The 18,407-nt window shown below is 44.8% G+C and overlaps 1 protein-coding gene across 1 annotated transcript in view; it reads right to left on the bottom strand.

The window, feature by feature from the left end:
- LOC132831498 (ras-related C3 botulinum toxin substrate 1-like) overlaps window positions 1-16,669 on the bottom strand; it is a 75,860-nt gene extending 59,191 nt beyond the window's left edge. Inside the window, exon 1 of the mRNA XM_060849674.1 lies at window positions 16,463-16,669. Within this exon, the coding sequence (XP_060705657.1) occupies window positions 16,463-16,497 (35 nt within the window). The 5' untranslated portion in view covers window positions 16,498-16,669. The remainder of the gene's footprint in view (window positions 1-16,462) is intronic.
- Between the last annotated feature and the right edge of the window lie 1,738 nt (window positions 16,670-18,407).

Here is an 18,407-nt window from a genome sequence, read left to right as displayed (position 1 = left end):
ACAGGCAACATGCCAAAAAAGCACAGTATTGATCTTGGGCTAAGTGCAAAAACGAAAAGCACAGTTGGTATTTGGAAGAGAATACTGAACATTGGGCCAACGTATTTGTTAAGGGGTTGATCCTGCTGTCCATTTGCAGAATCTGTACTCCTGACTGCTGTCTACATCCATAAAAGGTATAATGTCACCTCAGCATCAAACCATTGACAGCACCTTGCAGCCTCTAACACTGTGAAAGGATCAAAAGCAGCAGATAAATAGGAACACCACCACTTAGTAAATCCCCCTCCAAGGTAAACTACCCTGCCACGCAATTATAATTACTGCTCTGCCCACTTGGTTAATGCATTGGGAGTTCGTCACTAACAGCAGTGTCAAGTGTTCCTGCATCACACACTGCAGTACCACCATCTTGAGGGCATTTAGGGATGGGCAATAAAATGTTGGTTTAACCAGTGATCCCTTGAACAAATTCAAAAGAGAAAGGAATTAGGGATAGAAGATAGCCATTCAGCCCCTCAAGCCTGATGTGCCACCTGATAAGATTCAATTGTAGCCTCAACTCCATTTTCCTGGATGTTCCCCCATCCCCCCTCAATAACTTGTTGATTAATGTGTCTAATTCAGTCTAGAGAATATATGTAAAGAAAAATTCCAAAAAGCTAGTGACATGTTAAAAATGGGAAAAAAAAGATCCTCTGCCCTCCAAAGATACACAAGAACCAGACTGAAATGAAGACACCTCGCCCATTGTTTTAAAAAAAACATCATCCTGCACTTATCGTAAGCTCAGGATGCCCCCAAAACACTTTAGCAAGTGCAGTGATAGCAATTCTAAAAAGCTAAGGTGTCTCTACACTACAAGATCCCCAGAAACAGCAATCCAATAGTGTGGTGATGTGGTCATGTTCATGTTTACAGGAGGCATCTGAAATGTCTTGGGATGATTCAGTGCCACCAGTCCTCCTTATTGGTGTACAAGTTGCTGATACCACTCAGGTAGGATGCCCCGAGCAGAAGATGGACTTAATCTTGACTAACAGTTGACGTTTATTCTATAGTACTTAATAGCTAGATACATTACACCCAAAACAGCCCTTAGATCTCAGATTAGACTCAATTGTAAGTTTGTTTTTATTCATTAACTGGATGAGGGAGTTGCTGGCTGGGCAGGGTTTATTGCCCAGAGGACAGTTCAGAGTCAATCACATTGCTGTGGGTCTGGAGTCACATGCAGGCCAGGCAAGGATGTTTCCTTCTCAAAAGGAAATTAATGAATCAGATGGGTTTTTCCAACAATGACTGTTAACGTCTAATCGACTCAACTCTAGATTTTTAATTGCATTCAAAATTCCACCATCTCCGGTGATGGGATTTAAACGCGGGTCCTCAGAGCATTACATGGGGCCCTGGATTGAGAGTCCAGTGATAATACCACTAGGCCATCGCCTCTCCTAATTAAATGTTTAGCTACAGAGAATTAACAGGAAGCCAACCCAACACAATTGGGTAGCTCCTCCCAGACACAACCCCTTTACATCACGATGGTCAGAGTTCAATTAGTGGCGTCCATTATCTTTCAGGTACTAACTGCCTTATGCAATAACAATCATTGTGGGGGGAAAAAAAATGATATTCGGAAAGGATTAACATTGCCAAGACAGCTGGGCAAATACCACAAGCTGCCCACAAATTCTATTTTAATCTTAAGTGGTTTGGGTCTGGAATGCATTACCTGCAAGTAAGGAGGAGATAGGTTCAATTGAGGGACTCGAGGAGAAACAAGGACAAGGCAAGAATCAGAATGCTCAGAGCCAGTACTGACATGATGGGCCAAGTAGCCTCCTCCAGCACCCTCCCACCTCATGCCTCCATTTCCCCCCCCACCTCATACCATCCCAACCCCCCCCCGCCTCATACCCCGCCATCCCCCCCACCTCATATCCCCCCCAGCTCATACACCCCCATCCCCCCCGCCTCATTCTCCCTACCTCATCTCCATCCCCCCAACCTCAGAACCCCCCTGCCTCATCATCCCCACCCCCCACACACCCCTGCCCCATAGCACGGGGGTGGGGAGGGGGGTAGAAATAGGACATTCCAAATATTTCAACCCATGCAAGTAAAACTTTCAAACAAGATTAAACAAGCCTTTCAACTCTGGTCGCCCTGCTATAGGAAGTATGGCATAAAACCAGAAAGGGTACAGAAAACGTTTATAAAGATGTTGCTAGGATTGGAGGGTTTGAGCTGTAGGGAGAGGCTGAACAGGCTGGGGCTATTGGAGTGTCAGAGGCTGAGGGGTGACCATATAGGGGTTTATATAACCATGAGGGGCATGGATAGAATGAATAGTCAAGGTCTTTTCCCTACGGTAGGGGAGTCCAAAGCTAGAGGGCATAGGTTTAAGGTGAGGGGGGAAATATTTAAAAAAAGGACTTGAGGGGCAAAGTTTTCCCACACACAGAGGGTGGTGCGTGTGTGGAATGAAATGCCAAAGGGAGTGATAGAGGCAGGTACAATTGCAACATCTAAAAGACATTTGGTCAGATGCAGGAATAGGAAGGGTTCAGAGGGATACGGACCAAACACAGGCAAGTGGGACTAGTTCAGTTTAGGAAAGTTGGTCAGCATGGATGAATTGGGCCGAAGGGTCTGTTTCTGTGTTGAATGGCTCTATTTTAGATGTAAGGGTGGGGCTATAGCTGAAACTTTAAGGAAGACTTGGTCGACAAAGATTTAGGTTTGGTACAAGTTTATTTTTATAAACAGCAACACATTAAATTCTTCATTGACTTGCTGCATAACAAACAGCCAATATAGTTTAAATAATTAGCCACCTCAAGTGAAGAAGAGTGATACCACAGCAATCTTTGGATAACACAACAGGATCCATGCGCGAGTCTGTATGGCAAGGTTTGACAGGCTGGTTGGCCAGATTGCATCACAGCCCGACTTGAACCAGCGTTGTAAGTAATATCCAGGAATAGCCATCCACCATCCAAAAAAAAAAATAAAGCTCATTCAAAAGTGAATTGGGAACAGTAACTCAAAGCCTCTTGTGCAATGTTCTCCCGATCACTCTAACATCATTGCCAAGATCATCGAAGACACAACAGACTAATAATTAAACCTAGAAATTCCCTGCCGTGACCTTTACAATTCTCAGTTAAAAAGACAATATCTGGTAAGCCACAAGAGAATTCCAAGTCAAAACAAAAGAACTGTCGATGCTGGAGGTCTGAAAACAAACAAACAAAATCGCACAGAAATCAGCAGGTCTGGCAGAATTGGTGGACAGAAAGCAGAATTAACAAATCAGGTCCAGCATCACTCTGATGAAGGATCACTGGACTTGAAAAGTTAAACCCTGCTGAGTTTCTCCTGCAATTTTAGTTTTTTGTTTGGTTCACAAGAGGATACCATTGGTGGGAATACTCGAAATGCCCAAAAAGTTACTGAAGGCAAACTCAATCCTAAAGGGAAGAGGACATGTACTTCTTTTGGGGATTAAAAAAAACACTTTACAGACTGTGGGCATTGATGGCCGGTCAGCATTCATTGCCCACTCCTAAGAACCTTTGAAAAAGCAGCATTAAGCCACCATCTTGAATGTCCACTGTCCACATGTGCACCCACCGTGATGTTAGGGAAGGAATTAAATTATTTCATGAGGCTGCAAGAGTTAGGGCTTCTATTTCAAAACAAAAAAGTGTGGTGCTGGAAAAGCACAGCAGGTCAAGCAGCATCAGAGGAGCAGGAGAGTCAACATTCTGGACATAAGCCCTTCATCAGGGAGGCCTAAAACGTTGACTCGCCTGCTCCTCGGATGCTGCCTGACCTGCTGTGCTTTTCCAGCACCACACTCTCAACTCTGATCTCCAGCATCTGCAGTCCTCACTTTCTCCCCTATTTCTAAGAGCCATCGCAGCCATTACAGGCCGAGTGGCCGCCCACTGAGCTATGGGGAAAAAAAAATAGCGCTGGGTATTTTGAAACAAGTTCACACCTGAAAACAAAACCTTAAAACATACAAGCATCATGTCCAACAGCACAAGGCTGTGTCATTAACAGCATTAACCCTTTATAATTGTCACCTCAAATGACATGCAGAATCGAGACCTGCCAATTTGACACTTTTTTTTTGGTTAATATCTTCCTGCTTTCAGAATTTCCACTCATCTAGACAAAAGGTGATCTACCATGGAGGGGGAAGAAAGAACATTTAAATTCCAAGGAGCTCAAAGCAGAATTATACTTCCTCTTGAAACAAGGTTTCATCAAGTACAGTATTCGGAGTGCGCAGTGTGGTATTTGATCTGAACAACAGTTAGAAACAGGAAATCAATACTCAACCCTCAGTCTTCACAAGATAGATTGCCATCTCCTCCAGCCTCTTTCACCCTGTTCTCCAACTAAAACAAAACATTATGCCCCTCCCCTCTACTCTACTCTACTCTATTCTATTCTATTCCATTCCAAAGAGAACAGCACTCAGAGTTCTGGTCAATACAATTGCGCTCAATCGGGTTAAACCCACTGATATCACAACTAAGAAAATACAAGGATGGATCTGCATGAGCATTTGAACCCACCAGATAAGCACATAGCCTACCAGGAAATTAGCACTTCCGTTTAGTTAGGAGGTGCTGCATTCTTTGCAGCTATGTGGTTTGGGTTCTTGTAATTCTGGTTTATAAAAAAGAATCATCTATATAACGCCTTTCACAACCTCAGGAACCATCAGAGCACTTTGCAGCCAATGAGGTGGTTTTTAAGAACATCGTCACTCTTACAAAAGCAAGAGGTCCAGGAGTCAGTTGGTACACAGCAACCTGCCACCTTTCTGATCACTGACAGATGTCGATTGAGGGATAAGGAAGAGGCAGGACATCTCCCCTCCCCTGTTCTTCAATAAGTCACGTTGCAACAGCCCCCCTCAGGGTTGGCACGTTTATACGAGTTTCTGAGCAAAAAAGATGATGATGCTGATAACGCAGCTCTCCCTCACTACACTGGTGTATCAGCACAAATTATAGACTGGGGTCATCTGATGGGAGGCCTTAAAATAGTTAACATTTTACTCAACTAGTCTTAAGCAACAGTGAACCTTTTTACTTCCTGCACCTCTTATGGAAACGGGGGGGCTCTTATTGGTGCCAGTTGCGGATTGTCTCGTGAAGAGAAGGTTAGATAGGCTAGGCCTGTTACTCTCTGGAGTTTCGAAGGTGATTTAATTAAAACATAGAGGATCCTCAGGGGACTCTCGGCGGGGGTGGGGGGGGGGGGGGGGGGAAAGATTGTAGAACTGGGGCTCGCCCATTTGAGACTGATGGGGCTGGGGGTGGTAGAGAAGAATTCTCAAAGGATTGAGTTTTTGGAATTGCCTTCTTCAGAACCTTGAAGTATTTTGAAGGCAAAGAGAGATAGATTTTCAATGACGATGGGGTGGAAAGATTATCAGGGATACGCAGGAATGTCGAATTGAGGGTATAATCAGATCAGCACAATCTTACTAAATGGTGGGACCAGCACAAAGGGATAAGTGGCCGAATCTCATTTGTAAACAGTTCCTCAGATTCCATCACCTTCAGGATTTCACCCAAAGTGACCATATTCTACACAAACCCTTGACAGAGTGGTGTCAAACTCTACCATGGGGAGATTCCAGCTGCTAAGACACATTATCTTATGATCAGACTCACACCCTGAGTAGGTTTGAGACCTGCAACAAGATCTTAAGCTGCTAGAGGGTGAGAAGAAGGATTAAAACCACGCACTAATTTTATTCATCGACTGATTGTATTACCTTCTTTAAATTACAGCTCAGCACAGCCTGGGGATCAAATGGGGAATCCACCTGATCAGTCTCAGCTCCCAAATATTGAGCCACTAAAGGCACAAGGAGACTGAATGTCCCAACTGGCCCCACAGAATGTTAGGATTCATAAAACATGGTTACAAACTCCCTTTCCTTTTCCTCCTTCTCCATCAGTCCCTGAAAGAACTGGTTCCCATAAACATTTATAGTTTTAGAGGACTGGGGAACTGAAAGCACAGACTCTCCATGGTTTTATTACAGCTGCATAAGGGAGAAGATAAATTCATGCCTCAATTGTATCACCCTCTATTTACAGGTATGGAGATTCAGGTTCTGCTCTCTGGACATTTTGCAACATTCCTCTTGGCGTTCAAATGTCTCAACTTGTATCATATTTCAGAGAAAAACAAAACTGGGATGTGCATCAACAAGGAACTTGGCACAAACATTAAAATAAAAAGGAGTTTTCAATTTAACCTGCAAGTGTCCGAATATACCAGCAGGAGAGTCGTAGAGAGTTACAGCAAGGAAACAGACCCTTCAGTCCAACTCATCCATGCCAACCAGATATCCCAACCTAATCTGGTCCCATTTGATAAAGTCACAGGTTTAACCAATGTCCACACATTTCTGAAATGAGCAACCCACAGGAAATGCTTCAGCTATTCCAAATAAACAAGTCAGGTAATACACTGACCGTTCCTTCTGAGTGGTCAGAATGGAGCCAAACCGACCAGGGAAGGGGAGGGAAGCATTTCTCTCGTCTTCAGTCAGGGAATGGGCGGCAACTTTATCCAGGCAATTGACATGGGGGAAAAATCGGAAAAGTCCCTCATTTTACCCAATTTAGCAGGAGCATTACAAACGCCTTTGGAAGCCCCCTGGGGAAATGCAGAAATATGCCTTAAGAAAATAAAACAGTTCCAGAGTTAATTACGAATAAGTGATGCTCATTGAACAGCTCAGTGCATAGGGCTCTTGTAGTACAGTAAAAAATGAGGTCTGCAGATGCTGGAGATCACAGTTGAAAATGTGTTGCTGGTTAAAGCACAGCAGGTTAGGCAGCATCCAAGGAATAGGAAATTCGACGTTTCGGGCATAAGCCCTTCATCAGGAATGAGGAGAGTGTGCCAAGCAGGCTAAGATAAAAGGCAGGGAGGAGGGACTTGGGGGAGGGGCGATGGAGATGTGTTCTGTGCAGAGGAGATGACCTGGGGGGTGCAGTGAGAGAGAGACTCACTGAAATCCTTGTACAGGGAGGAAGAGAGCTTCTTCAAGGAAGGCATCCTTGCAAGAGGATTCGCAGTAGGTTAAAATCTTCGGGTAAAAAATGAGGTCTGCAGATGCTGGAGATCACAGCTGAAAATGTGTTGCTGGAAAAGCGCAGGTCAGGCAGCATCCGAGGAGTAGGAGAGTCACAAGCCCGAAATGTCGACTGTCCTGCTCCTTGGATGCTGCCTCACCTGCTGTGCTTTTCCAGCCACACATTTTCAGCGTAAGTGAAAAAAGAGCAAGACACAAGTTATCATAGATGGTGCAATGGTAATATCACTGGATTAGCAATCCTGAGGCCCAGGCTAGTGACTTGGGGTCATGAGTTCAAATCCCACTCTGGCAGTTCTTGGGATTTCAATTCAATTAACTAATCTGGGCAAAAATATATAAAATCCCACCTGGGTTTAAGATGCCCCTGTTTTTCAAAAAAAAGCAAGAGCCGGGTGTGGAGTTGGATGTGAAAGATTAAAGAAAAAGTTTGGGTGCTTTGATGTTCAGGGCGGGGGGGAAAAGAGGTAAAAAAACAGTTCAGTCTTGTGTCAGAACACTTCCAGCTATAAGAAGGAAAAACATTTTAAAACGATGGGTTCTTAAAGAGTTCTTGCTCAGTTGCAGTGTCCCCACTCTAAGCCAGGAGGCCTGGGTTCAAGTCCCAACTACCCCACGGGTTGATTAGAAATATGAAAAAAAGCAGAGTTTCTTTTATTTATTTTATGAGATGGGGGTGTCACTGCTGGGCTCAGCATTTATTGCCCATCCCCAGTTGCCCCTTGAGAAGGTGGTACTGAGCTGCCTTCTTGAACAGCTGCAGTTCACCTGCTGAGGGTTGACCCACAATGCCTTTAGGGAGGGAATTCCAGGATTTTGACCCCACGACAGTGAAGGAACAGCGACATATTTCCATGTCAGGATGGTATGTGGCTTGGAGGGGAACTTGCAGGCTGAGGTGTTCCCATATATCTGCTGCCCTTTGTCCTTCTCGAAGAAAGTGGTCGGGCATTTGGAAGGTGCTGTTTGAGGACCTTTCATGAATTCCCCACAGGTCCAGGTAGTGGACTATGGAGGGGTGCATTTATCTCTTCTGGGGCTGTGTTTCTGACAGGTATCATTGGAGAGGGAGCATGTGTCCATTAACACCCTCTAACCTTCAAGAGAGGTGGGCACTGTAGGAGTTGGAGTGAATTACTTCACCGTATAACTCAATTTACAATGTAGTTCCCTCCCTCTCTTCGTTGTTGATGCAGTGCCCCTGGTGGGCGGTGTTTATCAATCTAAGGGCCAGAAGGCTTGGATTCAAGTCCCATCTGCCCCAGATGTTTATGACACATCTGAACAAGTTGATTTTAATACGAGTGGGTTCTTGGGTGGTATGGGTTCGATGCATTATTGCCCCCCACCAACTCCATTTGATTTCATTTCCTCCCTCGTTTCCCCACCTTTTCTTCAGCTATTTGACACTGCAGTGCTTGCCAATTGTTTAACTGGGTGATTTGGCAGTGCATTTTGTAAATAAAAAAGTACAATGAAGAGCTGAAATGTTGGGGACACTTATCGTGCAATCATAGTATCTCTCCCTTTAAGCCAGGAAGCCTGGTTAAAGTCCCTGCTGCATTGGTGTCTCTGAATAGGTTGATTTTTAAAAGATGGTAATTGTTATTTGGATGACGAGATTGGGGCATTAAGAGAGGTGCGTTCTTCTCTAGGGGCTGGAGTGCATTATCTCCCCATCCAAGATGATTTTGATTTAATTCCCTCCCTTGTTATCCCCAAATTTTCTGGGTTACGTTACACTACCCCATATAGGCGGAATAGGATGAGGGGGCAGATCCCTCACCGCTGCCCCCCTGACCTGTGCCATTCTATTGGCAAGATAGGCATTGCTGGCCCATTCTTCGACCCCTCGCTCTCCACACCCACAGCAAAGCCCACAACATGCTTGGAAATTGAGCCAGATTCTCAAGTACTGGCGGTTCACACCCCCTCAGAGGTGTCACGTACCATTGTCTGGATTCAGGAACCTTTGGAAAGGCGTGCTTAAGAAAGCTGTTGCATGTTTTCTACACTTCATGTCCACAGCTTCAGTAGGAGCTACGTGGAGAACCAACGAGACAACAGCAATGGCAAGCTTCAACATACTGGCCGGCGGACCGCATTCGATGACCGTTTTAGCAGAGATTGTCCTTCTTCACACATTCCCCCCCCCCCCCCAACCCCCAAAAACAAAGTTTTCTGAAAGTTGGTTTTGATTGTGGACATTCCAAGGCCTGTTATGATACGCCTCACCGTTGCCGTACACAGAGCTGGCATGGAGGTGACAGGACCTGGCAGTTTTTGAATAGGATAGGGGCAAAAGTCCAAGAAATCAGAGGTCGGTCTCCTAACCAGCTCGTCCCTGAGCTTCTCCTTCCCCATTTAAACTACTTCTGGGTTTGTTAGGCCCTGACTCAGCCAACTTTTTATGTGCAGCCTTGTGTCTGAGTATCCATGTCAGTGGTAGTTAAAGGGACAGTGGTCTGCAGAGGCATAATTTTCCAATTCAGGTTTCTTAACTGAACATAGCTCCATGCCCCTTAGTTCAGACCCTCCAGCCAGGATTAAGGACACGATGATACCTGCATTTATAGAGCACTTTTAACAGTCAATTGCCCAAAAGGTGCTAAGAAGATTACCAAAGTACTGAGGCACAGGAGATACTGGCCAAACTGAATGTGAGGAATTCAACTCAAGTAGAACATCTGGATGGCAGAAGAGATGATAGCTGGCCAACTGTTACCACAAAGGCTGCATGAGTAATGACAAGTTGAACAAAATATCTTTGTCAGAAAGTGAGGAAATATATTTCAACTATAAAAATGTCAGAGTGGTATTAGTTCACAAATTGGATCACATATGCCAAAGAATGGTCCACACACAACAGCTGGAAGAGTAGCAAATGTAAAGGTGCATTCTGTTCAAGGATGGACATCACATTCCAGTGCACAGGAAGGTACTGAACATGCACGCACCTGAGAGATCTCTGACTGGGCTCTCATTCATCACATTGCTCAGTGATTCAGAGTTTTCTCCATTTCCCATTTACCAGGCACTCAAATACAATTAGTCATGGGCAGCATCAACTGAGATGATTCCCCCATCCTATGCTTGGAGTACCATATGAAGAGGAGTTACTGTGTGCAAGGGCTTCAGGACCCTGGAGCGACCTCGTGATGATGTCAGGGAGCTGCACATCACCGAGCACAAATAGCACCGTGAGCAAAGTTTGAACAGATGAGAAAGTCTGTGAACACATGGATGAGAACTTAAGTCCTTAGCTAATGTATAGTAGAAGAGCAGAGGTGGACATATCGAGGATTGCCATGTCTGGGAGTATTTACTAATAATGTGTAATAAAGTGTGTAACTTTGATGTTAGGTTGATTAAGTAAATTCAAGGACACTCTCAGACTCCAGCTTAGTAATACAGCAAATCACGCAAACATGTTCTTTCTTTCGGTTGAGAAACAAGCCAATTGTTGCAATTTTAACAAATGCAATACTGTACCTTGCCCCTAGGGTTACAGAGCAACTACAGAATCCTCTGCTTTACTGAATGGATTGGACATGGTGTCCCAGGGTTAATGGGCAATGCAGATAAAGCAGGAGGCAGCCATTCAGCTCCTGGAACCTATCCCATCGGCATTCAACAAGACCTGTGATCAGACACGATGGACCTCCATTTCATTTGTTAACAAAAACCCATCAATCTCAGATTTAAGTTTAACTAATCGAAAATGGACTGCCATTTGTAGGAGAGTTTAGAAGAATGGGAAGGGGAGGGGAGGCGGGGTCTCAGAAACCTATGAAATTCTAACAAGATTAGACTGGGTAGATAGATGTTAGGAAAAAACGTGAGGACAGCAGATGCTGGAGATCAGAGTTGAGAGTGCGGTGCTGAAAACGCACAGCAAGTCAGGCAGCAACTGAGGTGCAGGAGAGTCACTTCTACCCGAAACATCAATTCTCCTGCTCCTTGGATGCTGCATGGCCTGCTGTGCTTTTCCAGCACCACACACTCTCGACAAGATGGATAGTCTCGATGACCAGGGTCAGTCTTAGGATAGGCCATTTTGGATTGAATTGAGCAGAAACATCTGCACCCAGAGAGTGGGGATCCTGTGCAACTCTCTGCCACAGAAAGTAGTTGAGGCCAAAACACAATGTGTCAAGAAGAAATTCTTAGGGCAAGTGGGATCAAAGGTTAATGGTTAGAAGGCAGGGAGAGGGGAAAGAGTTGGATGATCAGCAATAGAGATGTACAGCACGGAAACAGACCCTTCAGGCCAACCAGTCTGTGCTGATCGGATATCCCAACCCAATCTAGTCCCACATGCCAGCACTTGGCCCTTATCCCTCCAAACCCTTCCTATTCATATACCCATCCAAATGCCTTGGATCGAAAGGGCAAAATGGTCTCCACCTGCCCTTACATTCGATGCTTGTATATCTAGGAGACTCAAACCCCAAAACACCCTGTGTGCCTAGAATCATTTCCACATTTAACCCCTGAAAAGGTCTGGTTCAAATATGAGACTGTGCCTCCTGGTCTTTGACTTAGAGTGGTATTTTCCCGACTGACCCCCCTTTATATCTACCAGAATGATTCATTCATTCCTGCGTGTCCTCAAATTAGCTGCCAGCCATCAGTCCACAGTTCTGCATTGGAATGTTAGCGAGCTTTTTGTTGTTGCTCAACATTGCTGTTTATTTTTTCCCCTTTTGTTAATTACCCACCAAAAGCACAAAAATGTTGCAAGTCCTCAAGATGTTGGGCTATGTTGCAAGGGCTTACAGGATATTGGTTTACTGCAGTTGGACGACTGCGAAACTTAACACCATTCTTTCAGAGGTACAAACCAAAATCCCGAACCGAATCTGAAGGGACCAGGGGCTGTTTAGCTGGCCTTTAACACAAGCCACTGTGGGTGCTGACAGGCACCATGACCTCCAGTGTCATCCAAGCAGATACCCGCTACCCTCGACATCAGCAGCAAACATACAGCCAGCTCCCATTTGAATGCTGATGAGTATTGACTTTATCCCTCTGCTGCCTCTCGACTCCCTCGAGCACAGCAGTGGGTGAGTCACCATTTCCTCTCGCTAAATAGTGAGATGATTGGAGCCATCAGCACCATTCCCCAAGGCAAAAATACCACCTCCTCCCATTTCCCCAGTCAATGGGCCATGCTTCACCTGGTCACCATTGTGACAGTCCTGTCTCACCCACACTCCTTCCATCATAAAGACCACCCCCTCCAGGAAAGGACTTGAAATCACTGTCAGAGATGTACAGCATGGAAACAGACCCTTCGGTCCAACCCATCCATGCTGACCAGATATCCCAATCTAGTCCCACCTGCTGGCACCTGGCCCATATCCCTCCAAACCCTTCCTATTCATATACCCATCCAGATGCCTTTTAAATGCTGTCATTGTACCAGTCTCCACCATTTCCTCTGGCAGCTCATTCCATACACATACCACCCTCTGCGTGAAAAAGTTGCCCCTTAGGTCACTTTTATAGCTTTCCCCTCTCATCCTAAACCTATCGACAGATTCAATTAATCCACAATTGCCATACGCACCCTACACAAATATCTGATTTATCTAAACCTCGGCTTCGTCTGTCACATCCTGTCCCAAGCCCTGCTTCCTGACCACTCAGGTTATCTTTCACCCATTTGAGACATTTAATGACTATGAAACGACAATGAAGCCTACAAATAAGACACACTGGTCCAACCTTTCTGCAAAATGAACTCCACAAGAACCAGTATATTAATTTCCCAGCATTACTGCTTTATCCCCAGGGGGTCCACATTTATACTTATGTTTAAGACTGTCAGCACCTCAGCTCTGCCTCCTGCCCACTCCACCCCTCCTCATCTCTCCTATTCCCCCAATCTCCAATTATAGCTTGGTATACTTCCACCCTTACCCTTGGCATGCTTCATAGAATGCCTAGTGTGAAAGCAGGACTTTTGGCCCACTGAATCCACACTGACCTTCCAAAGACCATCCATTCAGACCCACATACCAATCCCCACTCCCTTCCAAGCCTATTCCTGGAACCCCGTATTTCCCATGGCTAATTCACCTGCACATCCCTGGACACCATGGGACAATTTCCCATGGTCAATCCACCTTAGCTACACATCTTTGTATTGTGGGAGGAAACTGGAGCACCCAAAGAAAACCCACATAGACACAGGGAGAATGAGGGGACAGACAGTCGGCCCGAGGGTGGAATCGAACCAGAGATCCTAGTGCTGAGAGGCAGCAGTGATAACCACTGAGCCACTGTGCATCCCAATGCTCAGTTCAATTATCTGGAGCCACCCCCACACAAAACACTTTGGACTTTGATCAAATTATTTATTTTGTGGGTGTCACTGATGAGATCAACATTCGCTGGCAATCTCCAATTCTTGAATGGAATGGTTTTCTAAGCCATTCCAGAGGGGCAATTACAAATCAACTACCCTCCAATGGCCAAGTCTTTGGTCAGCCATGTCTAAATGTCCTTTTTTTTTTAAGGATTAGTATGTATACCCCTCATACCTTGGTGAAGCAATTGGGGAATGACAGATACTCATTATAACTGCACAGTGCCGTTACATCTGGAGCCTTTGAAGCACTTGGTCAAGATTTATTTTCTACCAATCCAATTGAGCGATGTTACAATAGGTGGGATTTGTCCAGAGCCAGGAGCATTACCACTGCAGCTGACTCCACCTGAAGGAGCAGCAGCGCTTTGAGAGCTTGTGATTTCAAATCAGCCTCTTGGACTATAACCTGGTGACCTGTGACTTCTGACATTGACTGGACCATGTGCCCTTGATGAAGCTATGCAAAATACCTTTCACAAAATATCAAGCCCAGCATTTACGGGATCCTCAGCAGGAGGAAGTGACATGTGTTCCTTTGAAGGGAAACAGAAGACAATAAAAGTCCCTTTTTCCCCATTCCAAAGGACTGGGATTTGTAAAACACCTTTCATTAGCAGTAAATTCTTCATGATCCATTTTTTTTTGATGTGTAGACTCTTTTGTAATGTAGGAAATGGCACAGCTAATTTGCATAGCGATAAAGAGATAAGGTTTGTACTCTGATGAGATACTTATGGTTAGTCAACCTTTGCTGAAAATGATTAGACGTGATTGAAATGAATGGTGAAACAGGCTCCAGGGGTTAAATAGCACATTACTATGTTCAAAAATCATTCCCCACTCTGCGCATCCAAAACATTTTTTTTTAAAAAGGGGCATCAAAATGACATTACTTCCAGGTTCAACGTATCAGGCTATGTACTATCATTACAAATAATACAATGCTGATATGTTTCATACACAGTCTGACACCATTGTTTTGGGAGTGGGAGTGGGAGTGAGGGGGGGTGGGGGGGCGGGGAAAGGGGGAAGAAACAAAAACAGAGGTTGCTGGAAAAGCTCAGGGCTCTGACAGCACCTATGAAGAAAAATCAGAATGTTTCGGGACCAAAAATACTGCTGAGTTATTGTACTGATAAGCTCATGAACAATACCTGAATGGGGCACAGCAGGATGGGGACACATGGCTGCTTTCACCTTAGGTGGGTGGTTTGGATGAAAGGCAGGGGAGTGGCGAGCTACAAAGATGGCCATTTGGATCAGCACCCAGAACCGTATACATAATACTCAGCCAAAGGAATGTGCATTTAGAGTCAGAGATGTACAGCATGGAAACAGACCCTTTGGTCCAACCTGTCCATGCCGACCAGATATCCCAACCCAATCTAGTCCCACCTGCCAGCACCTGGCCCATATCCCTCCAAACCCTTCCTATCCATATACCCATCCAAATGTCTTTTATTAAATGTTGCAATTATTCCAGACTCCACCACTTCCTCTGGCAGCTCATTCCATACCCGTACCATCCTCTGTATGAAAAACTTGCCCCTTAGGTCTCTTTTATATCTTTCCCCTCTCACCTTAAACCTATGCCCTCCACTTCTGGACTCCCTGACCCCAGGGGAAAAAAAAAGTTTGTCTATTTCCCCTATCCATGCCCCTCAATTTTGTAAACCTCTATAAGGTTACCCCTTAGCCTCTGACGCTCCAGGGGAAACAGCCCCAGCCTGTTCAGCCTCTTCCTGTAGCTCAAATCCTCCAACCCTGGCAACATCCTTGTCAATCTTTTCTGAACCTTTTCAAGTTTCACAGCATCTTTCCATTTCTGTAGCACCGTTCACAGCTGCAGGAAGTCCTAACCTCCTTCCCAACCAACATCATACAATTTGTGCGCAGCAAACTCCCATAATTGGCAACACAATAATGACCAAAGAAACAATTTGTTCTTCATGACTTGAGAAAGATCATTCCTTCAAAACAGTACCATGGGATCTTTGACATCCACTGCACAATCAGTTCAGGGGATCTTTCTCTCTGCAAGTCTATGGTTTTAATTTCTAGCTTGTCTGGATCTTGAATTCCATTGAAACAGATTTTTAAAAAAGATCACTGCAGCTAGTGTCTGTAGAAGCCAAACTGACACACCTCCCTCAGTCCTCAGGCTAAAGAATTTTCTGTTCAAACCAAGAGGTCTAAGTGAGCGTGGGTGCAAAAAGAAGTTTACTTGCAGGAAGTTAATGAGCAACAAGCCACAGGGTGGTAATATCTCAACTGGTGATACATCAATGAACCAAAACCCTAAACTGACACAGTAATCTCCCACAAGCACTGCATAAACAAATACATTTTTTGGAAAATTTTACACACTGTAACACAAAGTAGGATTATATTATGTCTTCCATGAGATGCCCAATCCATCCATTTTTTTTTTAAAAAGTGTAAAATAAACTTTAGAATACTCAGCCTTTAAAACTCATTTAACAGAGAAAAAGCTGATTTTTAAATTTCAATTGTGTAATATTAATCTTCATTAAAAACACATAGGTTGCAAAGTTCAGAGGGACAGATGCGGATAACTAGACCCAGTAAGATTATTAGACACAGGGACGATCAGAAAGAGGGTAATTTTTTTTAAGGTAAGTTTTAACATTAAAGAGGGCGGAGTAAATGTATTAATGGTAACTATGTGCAGAAGTACTGAAATACCTCCCCCTCCCCAAAAAAAAAGGAACTGAGGAGGAAATGAAAGAGGAACCTTACATTTTCATCTGCTTAAGTCAATCTTTCCACAGACTGTGAAACAAACATTCAAAAGCACATGTGGAAACGATTTGTAACTAACAGGTCGCGAACCACAGAAGTGTAACGGGCGAAAGTTGAAGCTTGAGAGGAGGGGAAAAAATAGTTTGGGGAAAGTTTGGAAAAGTGCAGATATTACTCACCCATCCCCCACCACCACACATTTGATAGCCTGCATCTTCTAAAACTGGATGAGGCGAGACTTCAAGATCTCCAAAAGGGTCGGACTAGTAGCGAAGAGGACAAACAAGGTCTGTCAGGACGGGACAGGAGTCAGTAAAGGCAGAGCAGTCAGAGTGAGAAACTTCACCGAAACCTCTGAGCTCACTTTACTGCCACCACCCAAACCCTGCGCTGCAGTGCGAACAAACTTGAGTCATTAACCCCGCCTTCTAACCCTTATTGGTTAACCTCTCCTTATTCGCCTGTTGATTGGTTTGTCTGGGTGTCAATCACGTCTAACATGTTGGTCTATCCCACCTGTCAATCAAGGTGACCCGCCCTTTTCTATCTGATTGGACAGTTCGCTCCCAAGGGCGGGGTCCAGGCTGTCGATTTGGGACCAATACTTTCCATTCTTTCCAAAGAAAAGTGGACACTATGCAGTTTGGTCACGGTGCTATCCAAGTTTGCATTTCTTTTTTCGCATTTAAGTCTGGTTGAAATAAAATCCACTGTCTTGTTGGCTTTTTTGACAGCAATTGTGTCCATGTGTTTGTTGTCTCTTACTGATCATCTCAGTCAAATTTGGCTGGATGGAGGCAGGAGAAAGTGAGGACTGCAGATGTTGGAGGTCAGAGTCGAAAAGTGTGGCACCAGAAAAGCGCAGCAGGTCAGGCAGCATCTGAGGAGCAGGAGAATCGATGTTTCGGGCATAAACCCTTCTTCATGAATGGATGGATGTAGCTCCAATAATATTTAAGATGGTTTACACGATCCAGGACAAGGCTGCCCGCTAGATTGGCACCACGTTGACAAATATCCACTCCCTCCAACGCTTAGTAGCAGCAGTGTGTACCATCTATAAGATGCGCTGCAGAAATGTCTTAGATCCTTCAACAGCACATTCCAAACCCACTAGCGATTCCACCCAGAGCTGAAAATGTGTTGCTGGAAAAGCGCAGCAGGTCAGGCAGCATCCAAGGAACAGAAACGTCGAATTTCCTGTTCCTTGGATGCTGCCTGACCTGCTGCGCTTTTCCAGCAACACATTTTCAGCTCTGATCTCCAGCATCTGCAGACCTCACTTTTTCCTCAGCGATTCCATCCAGAAGTGCAAGGGCAGCAGATACATGGGAACACCACCACTTGCAAGTTCCACTTCAAGCCTCTCACCATCTTGACTTGGAAATATCTCACCATTCCTTCAGGGACTCTGTGTCAAAATCCTGGAATTCCCTCCTCAAAGGCATTGTGGTCTACCTACAATGCATGGGGCTCAGAGAGACAGCTCACCACCACCTTCTCCAGGGCAACTAGGCAACACATGCTGACCCAGCCAGTAATGCTCACGTCCCAGGAGTGAATAGAAAAAAATAGTCTCCCAACCACATTGTGTTCAAGCACACGAAGGTCAAGAGTTATTCCAGCCTAGAAAGAGGCCCTTCGGCCCATGTGTCTGCACCCATCATCCAACATCCAGAGAAAGATAGATAGGTCTTGATAAAATAGGTAGATTCTTGAGCAGTCAAGGGATATGGGAGAGGGAAGGAAAGTGGATGTGAGGTATATTGGCTCAGCCATGATTCTATCGAATGGTGGAGCAGGCTAGAGAGGCCTACTCCTATTTCTTATGGTATCATAGAAACACTGGAAAGAATAGCAGGCCCTTCGGCCCATCAAGCTATTCATTGTGATCATGGTAGACAAGCCGGAAGAACACAGCAAGCCAGGCAGCATCAAGAGGGGAAGAAGTCAACGTTTCGGGTATAACCTTTCTTCAAATTCTATGCAATTTAATGCTAAATTTACAAAAATCATTTTAAAAGTAGACTCTGGAAAGCCACAAGACATGCAGTCCTCAGCATGCAAGCTCGTACCTGAAAAAATGAATTTGTCTCTCCCTTCCAGATGTTACTCAGCCAGCTG

The sequence above is a fragment of the Hemiscyllium ocellatum genome, chromosome 33 (genome assembly GCF_020745735.1).
Source record: "Hemiscyllium ocellatum isolate sHemOce1 chromosome 33, sHemOce1.pat.X.cur, whole genome shotgun sequence".
Lineage (NCBI taxonomy): Eukaryota > Metazoa > Chordata > Chondrichthyes > Orectolobiformes > Hemiscylliidae > Hemiscyllium > Hemiscyllium ocellatum.
This window is presented reverse-complemented; position numbering and strand designations above follow the sequence as displayed.